The 17,925-nt window shown below is 51.6% G+C and overlaps 1 protein-coding gene across 1 annotated transcript; it reads right to left on the bottom strand.

The window, feature by feature from the left end:
* Positions 1–2: 2 nt before the first annotated feature.
* Positions 3–16,164, bottom strand: P4HTM (prolyl 4-hydroxylase, transmembrane). Its single transcript, XM_077129370.1, is given in 10 exon segments — positions 3–664; positions 998–1,121; positions 1,321–1,411; positions 2,125–2,310; positions 2,897–3,059; positions 4,515–4,611; positions 5,467–5,657; positions 15,130–15,211; positions 15,442–15,920; positions 15,923–16,164. Coding segments are annotated over 10 exon segments (1,767 nt in total). The 5' UTR covers positions 16,056–16,164; the 3' UTR covers positions 3–443.
* Between the last annotated feature and the right edge of the window lie 1,761 nt (positions 16,165–17,925).

Below are 17,925 nucleotides of genomic sequence, written 5' to 3' on the forward strand. Positions count from 1 at the left end.
GTCAGCGCTACCGACCCACCGCGCTCCAGCAACAGGTAGCGGAACCTAGGAACGTCACGCAGCCCACGTCCAATGAAGACCCGTCGCCGCACGCAATCCCGTCATGATTGGCAGGGCCCGAGAAATCCCCGCCCCTCATGGTCACGTGACGCACCCTGCGTTTTCCTGGCTAAGCGCGAATTCGGCCTGGCTCAGTCTGCCACACTCCCCATGCCCCCGATTCGGAGCTTGTTGGCTGGCCCCAAGGTTCGAAGCGTGTGGGTTTTATTTGACGTTCTCGGGGCAGCATGGGACTGTACACAATAAATAACATGATTATAGAAACTGTGTCCTAATCGCGACTGGAGGCAGGAGTGGGGGCAAGACATTGGCCAGGCCTTTGGTTTGCAGCAGGGCAAGGGGATGGTTGGGCCCCCGACCTTTGGCGGCGGACGACCATCCCCTCAGAGTTCCACCCGAGCGTCACGGTAGGCCCGGTCCAGGGCCCACTCAGGCTGCGTGTCGGCGCCACCTTCGCGGGCCAAGCGTGCCATCTCCTGCTGGAAGAGGGCCTGCCGCGCACGGCTGGGGTCCACGTTGATCCAGTTGTTGGCGATCCATTTGGTGCCGCGCGTGACTAGGCAGCCCCCATGCAGCGAATAGTCGTCCACATCGCCCACCCAGCCTGCAAGAGGTGGATGATGTGAACAGGGACCCGTCAGTGACTCTGGAACAGGGCTCCTTGTCCTTGGGGCTGCTCAGTAAGAACCAAGGGCAAGGGAGGGCCGGGCTGTGCACATCTCAGTAGCAAAGACCCAGGTTGGAGATCTTCTTGGGGACCTAGGTATCTACCCCCCACCTAATGCCTTGTCAATGTCACTGGTCCTCTGAGACCAGCTTTCTTGCTGCCAGGCCTGTCTTACCAGGTTGGGTTGGGGGCATCAGGTGTAGAAACAGCCCTGCAGGCTGGGTACAGGGAAGCTTCCCCCAGGGCACCCTATCTGACCACAGGCCTCACCTTGCCCATCAGGTAGGTAGTTGTACCAGAAGACCGCTGTACCCTGTCGGGGCTTGACACGCAGGTTCCCCTTGTCACAGTGCCTCCGAGTGTCACGGAGGTCAACATCATCCTGAATTAGACTCTGTGTGTAATAGGGTGATGAGGTTTTGCAGGCTGCACTGTACAACCAGGAACCAAAGCCAGGCAGCCACAGGTGGCCAAAGGCAAACCAGATGTGCCCTGGGGACCACTAAGGGCCCTCACCCCAGGCTGGAGGGGTGGCGCTATATGAACCCAAAGCCTGGCTGGCCGATCAGAGTAACAGCCCAGCTGGCACTTACCATTTCATCATAGGTCCTGTTGTCTGCTACAGGGAAGACAGTCTCACCCCCACCAGTGACGTTGTTCAGATAAAACAGCACCGTCATGTAACTGTAAGGCAGGGGGGCTGCTGAGCCAGGGCCTCACCTGTGGGCATGATGGGCTCCCTGGGTTCCCAAGGGCCAGAGGGGCAATTCTCAGACTAGGATAGGTGACATAAGGGCAGACCAGTGCCAGGACCTCTAATCCTCCCTCCTTTCCCCCAAAACCAGTCTCTTTCTGTGTGTCACAATATTTTCTGTGGCCAAGATCAGATATACTTATTGCATGCTAAATTGCACGGTCCTGACTAAAGGCCCAGTTGGGAAAGGAAGGCCTTCTGAACTGACATGGTCATACAGAAAGGCTGGTCAGGAACTGCAAGGGGCTGAGCCAGAGCAGTCACATGGATTGGAGAAAACTGCCTCCATGCCTCTACTGGGGAGGAAGAAAGAGAAGCTGAGGCCTCCAGCATGGGAGGCAGGATCAATACCCGAGGAAGGGGTTAGAAAGATCTGAGTTCTCAGCCTTGCTCCTAACCTCTAGAGCTCTGAGGGCAAGTTTCAGCATTCACGGTTACCTGAGTCTCTGTTGGCTGGAGTGGGCATGACAGTCAGTGGCCAACCCTAACTTACCACTTGGTAAACAATTTGGTGGGGAAAGCCAGGAAAGCTATCAACCAGAGAGTCTCAGTGCTCTCCTGGTCCCATGGGCAGGGCTGTGCCTGGGTCACCAGGATGCCTGTTGTGGGAACCAGAGGCAGCCTGCAGGTGTGAGGTACTTGCCGACAGGAAGTCTCAAAGGGTACAGATTCATTGGCCACCAACTTGGTGTGGGAGCAGATGGTCTCAGGGTACACAGGCCCGCTGTCCACATGAGCATGATAGTGGCCTCCCTCGCCATAACGCACAACCTGCAGCGGCTCGCTGAGCTCCACGATCTCACGTGACAGGTGGGTGAGGCGCAGCACCCTGGTGGGCAGTGAGCAGCCGATGTAAGGCAGCACCCTGATAGAGCCACCTAAAGTGGACCCCAGGGCCCACCCCAAGCTCTGCCCCTGCCTACCTCCCCTGGAAGTCCCCTGAGCTACCCCAGATTGGCCCTGTAGGAACATGAAGGGGTCACCCAAGATGAGCCTTCTCCCTGGATGCAAAAGATGCCCACTGGGTGGGAAAGAAGAGATTTCCACCATGTTTGGGGAGGTTCAGACTCAGGCCTGCTGAGGCCCTCCCAGGAAAGAGGTGGTTTTTCTAAAGTCCCTGGCCTCTTGGTGGCAGGGAGTCTCATAGGGGCAGAGATAAGAGGTCATTCCTAATTACCCAAAACAAAACTCAAATATATTTCTAAGCCCAGCTGTATACTGTTTGCCCACAATTGGGCTCATTTGCCTTTATTAGTTGCTTGTCTTCCCACAGGTCCGAATCCTGGTCTAACAAATGGAACTTAATCCATTTGGCTAATCACTTCTGTCTCCTCGGCCCCAGTCAAGGATTTCTCTGGCAGCCCTGCACTGGGTGTGGGGAGGACAGTGTGGGAAGGACAGCTTCAGGGGCTCACCTCTGGCGGATAGCACGCATGACGTGATGAGAACCCTCACCCTGGTAGAGCCACGTGTGGTGGCTGTTCCGGACCAGCTCACTGGTTTCGGCCTTGTGGCTCCTCATGTACTTGTGGAAGTCCCGAAGATCCATGGTGGAGAACTCCTGCAGGCTCAGCACCCCTGCCCGGGGGACCCACCATCAAGCCCACCAGGTCCACATGGGAGGCCACAGCAGCTGGCTGTACCTCCCTATCTATCCCAAAAGCCGCAGCAGCCCCCAGCCTCAGGCAGGGGTGGTGGTAGGGGGAAACATGTGCACCTGTCCCCCACCCAGACTCTTGGGTCAAATGAACCTGGTTTCTATCACAGCAGGCCCTAAGGAAATACCCAAAGATGTTGACTGCTTCCTCAGAAAACTCCCCTGATTTGGCCCCAAAAGGGAAGGAGACTCATCTCTATTAGAGTGACCTGAGTAGCGTCTCCAAAAGAAGCTTGAGCCATGCGGCCAGGGTCCTAGGCAAGGACCTGCCCTGGCCCTCCAGCCTGGCTCTGCAGTGTCTGCTGGCCGCCCACCAGTGCTGAAGAGAGTGAGGAGAAAGAGCAGCCAGTGCTATACGTCCTCCAGGGCCCTCCCCTGAAAGATGCAAATGGGCTAGTCTCTGGGGGGCTCCCTCATGGCCTCAGGTCCCATCCTGGGGGGAACACAGTCCTGCTTGCTGAGCCATCAGCCCACATTGGCACAGAAAACCAGGCCACTCCTCCAAATGAGAACCCTCTCCCCCTGTCCCTGCACAACCCACTAAACAGAGGCTTCACCCTCCTGGGGTTCCAGAGGAGTAGCTAGCACTTTTGTTTCATGTTAACCTGTCTGACTCAATCTGCTACCCTATCACCCAAATTTCTGTGAGGGTTGGGACACACAAGGGTGTGAGCCCCTCGCCACCTCTGCATCAGAGCAGTTGCAGCAGGATATCCCTCTAGCCACGGGTCCAAGCCAGATTCTTTAATCTGGGTTCACCAGCCATAATGCCATTCTTCCAAGTCCTGTTTGAATTTTGGGAGTGAATATGCAGACCACTCCTCAGAAATCTCTTGGGGTTATTGCAAAAGGGGGAGCCCATTCACATGATAGCTCCCTGGACCACACCTGCCCTAGCCATTAGCAACATCTTCACTCTGGGGTTCTGGCATGGTTCCAGGTGGACAAGAGGAAGACAAGGGATACCTCAGCCTAGGGAGGCGGTCTGCTGCCTGGCTGTAAAGAGGTGGATGGTGGAGCAAGGTGAGTAGCTGGGCTCATGCCTGGCCTCACAGTCTTCTTGCTTCCTCTCTACCTACATTGCCGTCTGCCCGGAAGAAGCCCTGCCTCCTGCACCCCAGACTCTGCCTAATGAAAGTCAAAAAGGTCTCTAAGAACTGTCCTCTAAACTGTCATCAAGAGGAAGAGGAGGCCCTGGCTCCCTGCCTAGTTCTCAAGGGTGATAGGCAAGGCTGGGTTCTCACCTCCACATCCTGGCCACTCTAGAAGCTGGGCATAGAGGCTGCCTGGCCATGGGGGAAGGCATTTGGGATGGATATGCTTGAGAGTGGACAGGAGGCTCATGGGGATAGAACTGTGGTAAGGCATGAGCTCACCATCACCATCAGGGTCAGCCTTGATCGCAGAATACATTTCCCGAATGTTCTCTGGAGTCATCCACCGTCCGTTTCCCAGGCGAGTCTGGGCTAGGACCTAAAGTGCAAGAGGATCCCTCAGTGGGTGCCTTAATGATGGAGAGCCACCAGTTCCTGCTGTGGGGCTGAGGTGTTGGGGAAGAAGGCGGGGAAGAAGGCAGGGATGAGGACTGTGTAGGACAGGGCCTGAAGATCCCTAGGCTGCAGTGAGAGTGGAGAGGTCCAGATGCATCTAGGGAGGAGGCCAGTGGGGCAGGCGGGCAAGAGGCCTGAAGGCCATGGGCACTCCCAGCCCTACTGGGACTGTGACCACCATCATCAACTGTTTGGAGGCAGATTAAGGGACAGGCCTATCCCACTAAGACATTCTAAGTGGAGTGGAGGAGGCCAAGGCCTGGGTGCAAAGAGGAAACAACCAGGGAGAGGCCTTGCCAGGATATGGTCACCTGGGTTCCTTGTGAAGACCAGGTTAAGCAGGGGGTTCTGTCTGGGCAATAGACCTCACATCTTGCCAAACCTCTCTCAGAAGCCCAGTAGGGAAGAGCATGCAGAGAGAGACACAGAGGTGCTCCAATTGCTGGTCACCTTAGAGCTGCCCTCCTATTTACCATGAGGTCTGTGGGGGCCCTGGCCACTGCAGCTATGACTTCAGACCACAAATGAGACACCACCTAGGAACCATGGCAATAAATACCATCACCCCTAGCTCCCAAGTGTATTCCCCTGCCATCTTCAGGGGTCCTGGGCCAAAAAGGGGTTCTCCAGGGAAGGAAGGGGGACCCTGGGCCTGGGCCTGCCCAAGCTGGCCTCAGATGGCATCTGACCCTTGGGACCAGGGCTGAGTTGGACAAGCAATCTGACCACCAGACAGGCAATTCTGAGCACTCTCTATTCCAGGTCCCAGGGCCCTGACCTCACGGAGCTGCAGGCGACCATCACGGTTCTGGTCCAGCAGCCGGAAGAGGTCTAGCTGGCTGACCTGCATTGTGCCCAATGCCTCTTCATACTCCTCAGTGGGCAGGATCTGGCTGCGCTGTAACCCCTTCATCTGTGCCAGGTGGATGATGAGCCGGCACTCCTCATCACTCAGGAAGCCGGGGATTTCTGCCAGGAGAAGAGGAGGTGGGTGCTGAGGCTGAGGACGGAGCCAAGGCACAGATGTACCTGGTACCTTCCTCCCCACGGGATCCTGGGCACTCCCTGTTCCCTGGTGGCCACCAAGTCTTGAGGACTATACACCCTCCCTCCTATCTGCTCTGGACTCTGGTCTCTTGTCCCAAGGTCAAATTGTCTGGTATAGGTTGGGCAGGTTCAGTATGTGGGGCTTCTATCTTTGTTGATGACAGCACACGTTTTCCAGGAAGTCCTAAGCTGAACGTGGGCTGACTCTAGTCCTCCTCACCTGGGGGCGTGACTCAGGGAGTCACATCTTTTTTTTTTCTTTTTTTATGAATTTTAAAATTTTTTTAAATATTTTTTTAAATACCCAAAAAAAAACACCTAACAAATGCAAACATTCCTATTTTGATCATTCCGTTTTACATATATAATCAGTAATTCACAATATCATCACGTAGTTGCATATTCATCATCATGATCATTTCTTGGAACATTTTCATCTATTCAGAAAAGGAAATAAAAAACAGAAAAAAAATTTATACATACCATACCCCTTACCCCTCCCTTTCATTGATCACTACCATTTCAAACTAAATTTATTTTAATATTTGTTCCCCCTATTATTTTTATTCCATATGTTCTACTCGTCTGTTGACAAGGTAGATAAAAGGAGAATCAGACACAAGGTTTTCACAATCACACAGTCACATTGTGAAAGCTATATCATTATACAATCATCTTCAAGAAACATGGCTACTGGGACACAGCTCTACATTTCAGGCAGTTCCCTCCAGCCTCTCCATTACATCTTGAATAACAAGGTGATATCTACTTAATGCGTAAGAATAACCTCCAGGATAACCTCTCAACTCTGTTTGGAATCTCTCAACCATTGACACTTTATTTTGTCTCATTTCTCTCTTCCCCCTTTTGGTCGAGGTTTTCTCAATCCCTTGATGCCGAGTCCCAGCTCTTTCTAGGATTTCTGTCCCACGTTGCCAGGAAGGTCCACACCCCTTGGTGTCATGTCCCACATAGACAAGGGGAGGGTGGTGAGTTTGCTTGTTGTGTTGGCTGGAGAGAGAGGCCACATCTGAGCAATAAAAGAGGTTCTCTTGGGCGTAACTCCTAGGCCTAATTTTAAGGAGGCTTCACCTTTGTGGGGTTAAGTTTCACATGAATAAACCCCAAGATTGGGGGCTCAGCCTATTGCTTTGGTTGGGGGAGTCACATCTTGATGTGATGTTAAGTAATCAAGAGTAGTTGTTAAACTGGATTAGGTAGAGACGTGTCTCCACCCATTCGGGTGGGTCTGGATTAGTTTATTGGAATCCTATAAAAGAGGAAACATTTTGGAGAAAGCGAGACACTCAGAGCAGAGAAGAACAGCATAGAAAAGCAGAGAGCCCACAAGCCAGCAACCTTTGGAGATGAAGAAGGAAAACGTCTCCCGGGGAGCTTCATGTAAAAGGAAGCCAGAAGAGAAAGCTAGCAGATGACGCCTCGTTTGCCATGTGCCCTTCCAGCAGAGAGAGAAACTGTGACTGTGTTTGCCATGAACTTCATAGGCCTTCTTGAACCAAGGTATCTTTCTCTGGATGCCTTTGATTGGACATTTCTATAGACTTGCTTTAATTGGGACATTACCTCTGCCTTAGAACTGTAAACTAGCAACTTATTAAATTCCCCCTTTTAAAAGCCATTCCATTTCTGGTATAATGCCTTCTGGCAGCTAACAAACTAGAACACTGCTTCTCCACTTCCTTCAGGCCCAAATGTACATGGAGTGTCTACACTGTGTCCTAAGCCCCTGAGCAAATATCAGTCAGGCTGGGGCAAGGCAACAATGGCTGGATGCCCCCACACTGGCCACCACTAGCCAACTGGGCCCTGCTTTGTTCTCTTGCTCTAAGTGGAGGATTTTCTTAGATGGTGGACAAGAGGCCCATGAAGGGGCTGACTGGAGGAAAGGGTGGAATGCTGCCACTGTGTCCCTCAGAACTGCAGAGTGGCCTATTGCTTCCTTCACATTATACTCCCAGCATGAAGTTCTAGTCATTGCCAAAAGGAAGGAAAATGGCCACTCAGTGCCAGGACTGGAGCGTCTTTTAAAAATAATCTCAGCAATTCACACTTTGGGAGTACAGACTCTGCATCAGGCACTGTCCTAAGCACCTCATACATACCAACTCCTTAATCCTTACAGACATTCTAGAGAAGTGCAGGTCCCATTCATTCACCCTTCTTCAGTGAGGAACTTGAACTAATTTGATGAGGACCTCCAAGCATGGAGAGATCAGTTGACTTGCCCAGGCCACCCAGATAAATGCTCATGACAGAGATTCAGTTTCTGGGGGTAGGCGACCCCAATGTAGACAGGACAAAGGCCCCCACCCTGGCCGGAATGAACCCCCCAACCCAGAAAACCCAGAAAGAGTGTGAGCCAGCCCCATGGAGGCAGCCCTGCTGCACAACGGGTTAGGCCAGTTAATCAACAGAGTCACCATCTGAGAGCTTTAAAAAGAAAGAAAGAAAGATAAAAGTAAACTAAAAAGAAAACACAGGCCCAGGTTTCTTTGGTTTATTAAGTGCCAGTAATCTGCAGACCCAACAGAGATGCCACCACAGCCCCCTACTGTGCTTTAATCAAAAGCAAACAGCCCAGGTGGACAAGCTGGGGCCTAATCAGGTCTGTCCAAGCACCTGGGAGCTGGGAAAACATGGGTACAACACCCATCTCTGCTGGCTCCTGGGGTGCAGGCACAGCCATATATAGCCCTCGAGCTCAGCCCACTCAGGCCAGGGAAGAGCAGGCAAGTGATGCAGCAAGGGCTGTGGCTGCTGATGACACTGGTAGTGATGTGGGTGGCAGTGGGGCAGGGGCGCCCTGGGGCCCTTTGCGATGCACGCCCATTCCCTGAGCAATGGGGCTGTGCCACAACATTGGCTACACAGAGATGTGGCTGTTGAATTTGCTGGACCATGACACAGTGGCTGAAGCCATCCAGTTGGCTGCCCCTGCTCGCCCAGGAGTGCTACCCTGATGCCTGCCGCTTCCTCTGCTCTCTTTGCCCCTGTGTGCCTCGAAAGGTAGGGCAGGTGCTCCCAGGTACACTGATGGTTGCTGAGCATTTCTTCAATGCTAGGCACTGACAGGGACAGAGAGGGAAATGAACTGTCTTGTCAGGCACACCTGTATGGTTCCAAACAGAGTGGAGCAGGTGCTGTGGGGTCAGAGGAGAAGTAGGCAGAGGTCCACCAACTGTGAGCGCCATGGGGTTAAACACTCAGTCTAGGCCCAAAAAAACATCATGGGCTCTTGAATGCCAAGGTGGGTCAGGTGGGAAGACCTCTCCAGGTTGGGGGTCAGGAACTCTCTCCAGTGAGGTGTGGGTGCTCCATCCACCTCAGGGATTCCAGCCAGAGAAGGAACCGTGCCCCCTCCGGGACCTCAGGCTCATCTTGGCCCATCTAGTGGCCTTTTCTCCCACAGTCCCAAGATTGCAAGGCAGATTTCTCTTCCTCAGCTTGACCTATCCCGTGAACAAGTTTCCTAAGCTTTCTCTTCGCAGACTGAGGGTCCTTCCCAGAGCCTCTGGAAAACCATGCCAATGGGAGCAAGAATGGATTTTCAGAGTATGATGATCAGCCCCCAGTTCTCTTTGCCAATTCCAGCCCCACCTGCAGGTCTTTCAGGACAAAAAGGAGGGCCCTGCCTTCTCCCTCCAAGATCAGGAGTGAAGGCCCAGGGTGCAGGGTCCCTCCACATCCCTCTTCCAGATATGAGACTGCCAGCAGAGCTGGAGGGGGAGGTGCCCTGGAAAGCTGGGAAGAAGCCTGGGCTCATGGGAGGAGGGGAAGGCAAAATGAGGGCAGGAGCACTGGGGAAGCATGAAAATCAGGCTGCAGGGCTGTTGCTAGGTGACTAGAGTGTTGTCGCCCAGTGACTGCAGGGAATCACCGGCCATGCTTCACAGCTAGGAGCACGGAGAGGCCCCAGCTAGTCTGGGGAAACCAGGGCAAAGTCCCTGAGCCCTAGTTCTGAATGCCCCATTGCCCCTGATCTTTTTCCTCACAGGGTCATCCACCCATGCCACAGCCTGTGTGAAGCTGTGCGGGCCAGCTGTGCCCCCATCATGGTCTGTTACGGCTACCCCTGGCCAGCCATCTTGCACTGTGGACACTGCCCCGTGGGCCACGGCCTTTGCATCCTGGCCATCTCCAAGGCTCTCACCTGGCCCGCCATGTGAGTCTCTGCATGGCTTACAGCCCCATGGGCAGCACCCCACCCCTTTCAAATCACTTCCTGCAGGCACAAAGTAAATGGGTGCAAAGGAAAAGCGGGAGGGTCCTGTTCGGATTACCCCCTCCTTCACTGCAGCGCAGCTGGTGCTTCACACATCCCCTCCCCCTTGTGCCACGTGCCTGCTGCAGGGACTGTGAGTTGCAGGAGGTGCGGCTCCTCCAAAGAGGTCCTGGACACACTCTGCACCCGTGAGGTAGGTGAGCCCTGAATGCGCAACATCCCCTATACAACCCTTTACAAGTGCCTCCACTTCAGCTGCCAGCTTGGTGCCAAGGCAAACGTAAGAGGGGACACCCAAATACTAAGCCTGGTTAGAGCTAAAAACAAATTAATTCCTTTTACACATGGGACATTGCTAAAGTGACATTGAAAACAACACAACACAAAACAAAACCAAAAAACCTGCTAAGAAGGGTAGTGGCCAGGAGGACAGCTCTTTCCTGGGACCCTGATTCCAAGAGCAGAGCATCAGATAAGAGGGTTGTTAGCCAGGAAGAGGGGCTGAGGAAGCCCATCTCCTCACCCGTATCTGTCTGGTCCCATTCAGCAGTGAAGATCAGGATTTTCCAGCGCGACAGGATGTCCTGCAGCCCCTTGGACTGTGACAAGGACTTACGGCCAGAGGTGCTGAAGACAGGCCCACTGTCCCCCGTGGGGCTGGTGCCAACCCTGTAACGCTGGCTGCAGCTGGATGCCACATGTGTGCACAACCTCCTGCGTGGCGTGCACACTGTGCATGAGCGGGCCTGTGTGCTGAGCGGGCAAGTGCAGGACCACTGGCTGCTTATTACCACGGCCTATGCCTGGAGCCTGGGCAACCTCAATCTGCAGTGGGCCATACACAGGTGGCATCACCACCAGTGCCCAGTGTAGGAGCGAACCAAGATGGGGTCTTTGTAGCTACAGCTTCTGCAGTGGCCACACAGAATGCATGTGCTCCCCTGGACACACACACAAGCCTCTTTCAGCTACCCCCCTGCAGAGATTTGGAGACCACAGTCCAGACAGGCCCAAGGCTCCCCACAGGAATGGCCCACGCAGAGCTTGTGGGTGGAAGCCCACCTTCCATGGACACAACTAAGTAGTGCTCTGCCCAGGAAAGACAGCAGGTAGGCTCCCTGGCAGTTGGGTGTGAGAGGCAGGTGAGAACACCTTTCTGGCCTTCCCAGGGCTGGGATGAGAGCCCAACCAATACCCTGCTACTGCCCACAAGCTAGCACCCTAAGACTTTCTCAGGATAAACACACAGCTTTAAGCTGTGTCCACCCTGGGCAGGATGCTGTTTGTCAAGTTTCAGACACTCAGTTACACCTGTCTGATGGTTCCTGTGTTCACAGTGCTGCCAGCCATCAGGTCCTTGAAAGAGCAGCAGTGTCAGAGATCCATGCAGAAAACTGCATTAGGGTGCATAAAAACCTCAACTAATATGTACATTAAAATTCTTTCCTTACTTCTGGGACTACAGTGTTTGTCATTAACACAGTGGTCTTAAATAGCTGCTTGTTTTCTTAGGCTGAAAAAATACATTTGAAAATCCCATAATAAACTGTTCATGATTTTAAAATAAATTGTTTTGTGTAGTAGTGGCAACTACTCACTTATCTTCAAGAGTTAAGAGAACAGATTAAAGCTCTTGCTGGTCTTCTGGAAGTGCTCCCGGTTACCCTTGGAAGAGCATGCAGTCAGGGGCATCTGCCCACGGTGGTGGTGGAGACCACTCTGAACAGGCCGGCAGATGCTGGGCATGACGGGACTGGGAGTGCACAGTAAACCTTTCTAGCCAACCACTAATTATCAGCACTAGATACAGCTTTGGGCACTGGACCCATAGAACAAGTCTGGCTTTCCACACATGCAGCTCACCTTTGGAGGCAGAGGCAAAAACAACACAAATACATACAGAAGATAGTGCTAAGTGCTGAGAAGAAAACCAAGAATCTAAAAGAGTGTCTGGCTGTGTGATTGTGAAAACTTTGTGTCTGATGCTCCTTTTATCTACCTTGTCAACAGACGAGTAGAACATGTGGAATAAAAATAAATAATAGGGGGAACAAATGTTAAAATAAATTTAGTTTGAAATGCTAGTGATCAATGAAAGGGAGGGGGAAGGGGTATGGTATGTATAATCTTTTTTTTTCTGTTTTCGTTTTATTTCTTTTTCTGTTGTCTTTTTATTTCTTTCTCTGAATTGATGCAGATGTTCTAAGAAATGATCATGATGAGTATGCAACTATGTGATGATATTGTGAATTACTGATTATACATGTAGAACGGAATGATATGTTAAGAATGTTTTTGTTTGTTTGTTGTTAAATTTTTTTAATAAATAAAAAAAAGAGTGTCTGGGAAACTCTTAAATAGGTGGTCAAAGGAGGCCTCTGAAGAAGGGATATCTGAATGTACCATCAGTGAGAAAAGCCAAGCCCCTGAGCCTTCTGGTGGAGGGAACAGCATATACAAAGGCCCTGAGGCAGCAAAGAGCTTGGTGTCTCAGAATCAGCAGGGAGGGAGGGGAGAAGCAGGAGATGAGCTCTGAAAGGTGAGAAGACCTCTGAGCAGCTACTGGGACTCAGAAGTGCAATGGGAAGCTTGGAGACTTTTAAGGAATGGAGCCATGAGATCAGATCTGCCTTTAAAGGCAGAGTGAGCATAAAGTGTGATTGGTTGGGGGGGGCGGGGAAGCGAGCCATATGAAAGCAAGTGATATCCCTGGAGAGATGACAAGGACTCAGAACTCGAGGGCCTCTCCTTTTAACTGAATCTAGCAGGACAAGTCCTTGGCAGATTCCCAATGGTCCAAACCCTTGAGAAATGCCGACTTGGAAAATGGGTGGGAAATGGAAACATAACCCAAAGAGAGACTGGAGGTTACATGGGGTTCCCTTCCATGAAGATGGAGGAAACTTGAGGTATAGCCCTGGTCCTCTGGCCCCAGCTCACATCCTGGGCACCTACTCACTGGGCACTCACATCTTGGATTCCCGAGGCTGGCAAGTCATGGTCTGGAGCCAAGAGTAGAAGAGCAGGTGGGGCAGAGCCCACAGCAGGCCCACTCCACTTGAGTCCAGCCAGTGAACAGCAGAGACTGACAGACAGACAGACAGACAGGCAAGTACAGATACCACACAGACCTTGCTCCTTCTTGGGGTGAAACATCCTTGTTTGGATTCATCCAACACCAGAGCATTCAGGAACTGCCCCAGCTCAGACACGCTCTCTCCTGTGGTTTCCCTCCCTCACAACTGGACTTCTTGGTTAGTTTTGGAACCACTGACCTCTTCTTTATTTGCTCGTCCCAGGACACAGGTTCACCTCATTTCACCAAAGGGTGAGCCCTGGGGCTTTCAGGATAAAACTGGTACTGTTTCTACTAACTTACCCAAGGATAATACAAATTATCCTTGCATTATGAGGACCACAAGCAGGAAGTTTTTGCTGCAGCCACCCAGTGCTCTTAATTGTGTCCTTTGTCATTTGCTGGAGAAACAGGGACCATCTGATGGTTTAGCCAGAACCAGTTTACCTTTTGTCTCAACTCTTCGGCTTCCTGTAATTTACTCTTCATTGACTTCAGGTATGGATTTCTCATTCTTTGTTTTGTAGGTCTGCATGTTAGGGGAACTTTGGCCTCATGGCTCACATAACCTAGCATGAATTCAATATGTACAGACCCCAGGAAGTCTGATGATAGAAAATACCCACTCTCAGATGTGTCTATTTACAGCAGTGAAGCAGTATTTGGGAGAAGGTCGTTCCCTCCATCTGGTTTCATCCTGGGCCTTCTACTGTCTTTGCTCAAATGTCTTTCTCAAGAAGGCCCACCTGGCCACTCTATTTAGAAATTTAACCCCATTTGAAATTCTGCCTTACTAGTCTACAATCACTTATCACCATCACACACCATGTATAATTATTTGTTTATTCATTGTCTGTCTCTTCCACATTCAAATGTCAGCTCCACTTTTCTTTGCTTGTTAGTTTGTTCCTTACTTTGTTCAATGCTATGTTCCCAGCACATAAAACAATGCCTGGCAAAGATTGCAACATTATTCAATAACAACAACAAAAATCACCTTGTAGAGTTATTATTAAAATTGACATTGTAATTTATTTTCCCAAGTGCCACCATTCCCAACCAGGGTCCTCTGTCGCAAAATGGCATATGCTCAGGGACTCTGCTTTGTCCACTACCACCTTCTTAAAGCCCCCTACTTCCTCCACTCCCCCATCAGCCAGTAACAGCCCTAGGTCATAGCAATGTGTGTCACTGAGGTTGGGTACCCTGGGCTGGTCAAGGTTTGTGGGTCTGGGGACTCCCACCTTTGAAGGACTTTAGAGTGTTCACAGGTAGCACTGTGGCTTTAAGAGTATAGACTCTAGAGGTAGGCTGCCTGGGTTCCAATCCTGGCTTCACCACTGAAATGCTGTCTGAGACTGGGTAACCCACTGCAGCAGCCTGTGCCTTACTTTCTCACCCACTAGCATGAGGGTGGGAACTCCATCTACCTCACAGGTGGTTTGTAAGGATTAAATGAGATGGTCGCATGAAGCCTAGCACATAAGAGCTCAGAAAACATGAGCCATGACACAGGCTCCAAATGGGGTAACCCGAGAAGGCTGTGTCCCCAGCAGCTGAATACAAGACTGAGAAAGAATCTCAGAGTGTGGGCAGCAAACACTTGGGGGTGCCAACTTATTCACATTTGGAAAGCCTGATCAGATCACAGGGTCCACTCTGGGAATAAGAATCCACCTCCCACCCCCCAGGTGGGATTGGTTCCTAATAAATTATCAGTCTCCCACCCTCCCTCCAATATAGAATGTGACAGAATTAATGGTAACAATGTCCAAAGACAGTTTTGATCTGTTTAGACACTATCCTCAGTGTCACATTACCCAGCCCTATGATGAAAAGATGAGCTTCAGTGGGTAGCGATTAGAGAGGGAAGTGGGCAAAGATTACCCTGTTACCCTGTTAGTGGGTTGGGAGTACAAACTTTACGTTGTTAAACACAGGGGTGGAAAAAAGAAAGGACTGCTTTGAAGCAGCCATTTGCAAAACATACATCACGTGGTTAAAATGAGCCTCCAGGCGGTCACCGAACTGCAGCCCCCACCAGCCCTTCCTAGCAGCGCACAGCGCGGACTTACCAAAAAGCAGCGGCTTCAGGCTGAGAGTTCGGATGAAGTGGTCCTTGTCGGCGACCAGCTGTACCTTGCGCTCGTGCCCAACCTGAGGGAAAGGGGCACAGCGGGCAGCCTGGGTCAACCTCACGCCGCCAGAGGAGGAGAAAGTCGCTCTGGCTCGGAGCGTGGCGGTGGGCGAATGAGTGGGTGCGCGCGGGGCCCACACGACCGGCGCCCGGGCCACCCGGTGGTCTGTGGACTGGGTGCCGCGAAGCCTCAGTCCTCTCGGGTTCAGGACCGCAGGGCCGGGAGCGCAGCGGGGTGCGGGGTCCTCACCTTGATGCCCTCAAGCCTGGTGAGGGGGCCCAAGACTGGTGCGGGCCCAGGACTCTGGGAGCGGCTCTGGGACCTGGGGTCGGTGCTCTCGTCGCCGTTGCTGTAATGCACGAAAAGCAGGAGGGCCAGCACGTTGCCCAGGTACAGGTGCACGAATACCATCAGCACCAGGAAGTAGGCGCGCGAACAGATGCCGCGGGGCTTGCACAGTGGCCGCACCGGGGCGTCCTCACCGCCGCCCAGCTCGGCCGCCACCGGGGCCCCACCGCGCTCAGGCAGTGCCCACCGCAGCCCCGCGGCCTCGCCCGCCGCCGCCATGGCATTCAGGCCGCGCGCGCGCCCAGGGGAGGGGCCGCGGGGGTGGCCGCGCTGCGCCGTCGCCAGGACAACGGCCGCAGAGCCAGCGCGCGTCGCGGTCACTAAGAGAAGGCCCCTGAGGATGCTGCGCCTTCCCGGAGCCACCTTCACGAGGCTGTGCCCCGCCTCGGACCTCGACTCACAATGGGTTTTCTCTTCCCGAGCTGGGTTAGGGAGAGATGCAACCGCCCCAGGGCAGAAGCCGGAACCGTCCCCTGCTCCCCTCCAAAGGTAGATGGAGACAAGAGTAGCAGCATTAAAGCAGACCTTAATGTTGGTTAAGGTGGTTTCTGTTTCCTGGTTAAAATGCCCCCTTCCTTCCTCCCAGAAAAGTCTGGTAGACATGTTCTCGCTCCCTGGTGTGGGGAAATGGGGATGGCAGCAGGAAGGAGACAACTCCAAGCGATGACTCAATACTGCGGCAGTTTGGGGGCGCCGCGGAGGCCAATGACTGTGTAGGTGGTCATGTGGGACCCTAGATCTTCCCCACCATTAGCAAGTGTCAGCAGCCAAGAACGCCCTAGAAACCGGCTCCGCCTTCCCATGTGCAGGGTCACATGGGCAGTGGCAACAGATCTGGAAGGTCAGACCATAACAGTAACCCTCTGGAATGCAGCAAGTGCTCTAGTGTACCAGTACTCTACTGTTTCAAAGCAGGCATATGTAAAGAGGGGAAATGGACTCTTCCACAATTGAGAAGTAACCTTAGAGGAAAAATACATTCAGATATTGTCAAAAATGTGGAAGGAAGGACATACCTGTGGCCATGTGCCAAGGCCTGGGCATCTTTGTGCTTCCTGCTCTTGAGGAACTGAGTTATTTTTAGGCAGAAATTGCACCCGCCCTAGGGCAGAAGCCAACCTCCAAAGTGGACTGACAAAGGAGCAATACCATTAAGGTAAACTGCACTGGTGGTTTTTCATTGTCCTGTTAAGACCCCCATCATTGATTTTGTTGGTTTGTCCTGAGTGATGCCTCAATAAATACCAGTATGATTTGAACAGTGAATACAAAAGTATTTGCAGTCCCCTTCGGGGAATAGTGAGAACAGGGGAAAATTCAACTTCCCCAAGTTGAATTCTTGATATTCTCACAAGCAGTGTGGACAACCAAAGCTATAGGCTGAGCCCCCAGTCTTGGGGTTTCTTCATATGAAACTTAACCCCACAAAGGATAGGTCAAGCCTACTTAAAATTAGGCCTGAGAGTCTCCCCCAAGAGACCCTCTTTTGTTGCTCAGATGTGGCCTCTCTCTCCAGCCAACACAAAAAGCAAACTCACCACCCTCCCCCGTCTACGTGGGACATGACTCCCAGGGGTGTGGACCTTCCTGGCAACGTGGGACAGAAATCCTAGAATGAGCTGAGACTCAGCATTAAGGAATTGAGAAAACCTTCTCGACCAAAAGGGGGAAGAGTGAAATTAGACAAAGTGTCAATGGCTGAGAGATTCCAAACAGAGTCAAGAGGTTGTCCTCAAGGTTATTCTTACATATTAAGTAGATATCACCTTGTTATTCAAGATGTAATGGAGAGGCTGGAGGGAACTGCCTGAAAATGTAGAGCTGTGTTCCAGTAGCCATGTTTCTTCTTTTTTTTTTTAAATTTTTTTATTAATTACAAGAAAGAAACATAAACATTCTTAATATATGGTCATTCCGTGCTACATGTATAATCAGTAATTCACAGTATGATGACATAGTTGCATATTCATCATCATGATCATTTCTTAGAACATTTGCAACAATTCAGAAAAAGAAATAAAAAGACAACAGAAAAATAAAAGGAAAACAGAAGAAAAAAGAATTATACGTACCATACCATTACCCATCCCTTTCATTGATCACTAACATTTCAAACTAAATTTATTTTAACATTTGTTCCCCCTATTGTTTATTTTTATTCTATATATTCTACTCATCTGTTGACAAGGTAGATAAAAGAGGAGGTCTCTACTCATTCTAGGGTTTTTCTCAATCCCTTGATGCTGAGTCTCAGCTCATTCTAGGATTTCTGTCCCACGTTGCCAGGAAGGTCCACACCCCTGGGAGTCATGTCCCACGTAGACGGGGGAGGGTGGTGAGTTTGCTTGTTGTGTTGGCTGGAGAGAGAGGCCACATCTGAGCAAC

The sequence above is a fragment of the Tamandua tetradactyla genome, chromosome 15, assembly GCF_023851605.1.
Source record: "Tamandua tetradactyla isolate mTamTet1 chromosome 15, mTamTet1.pri, whole genome shotgun sequence".
In the NCBI taxonomy this organism is placed as follows: Eukaryota; Metazoa; Chordata; class Mammalia; order Pilosa; family Myrmecophagidae; genus Tamandua; species Tamandua tetradactyla.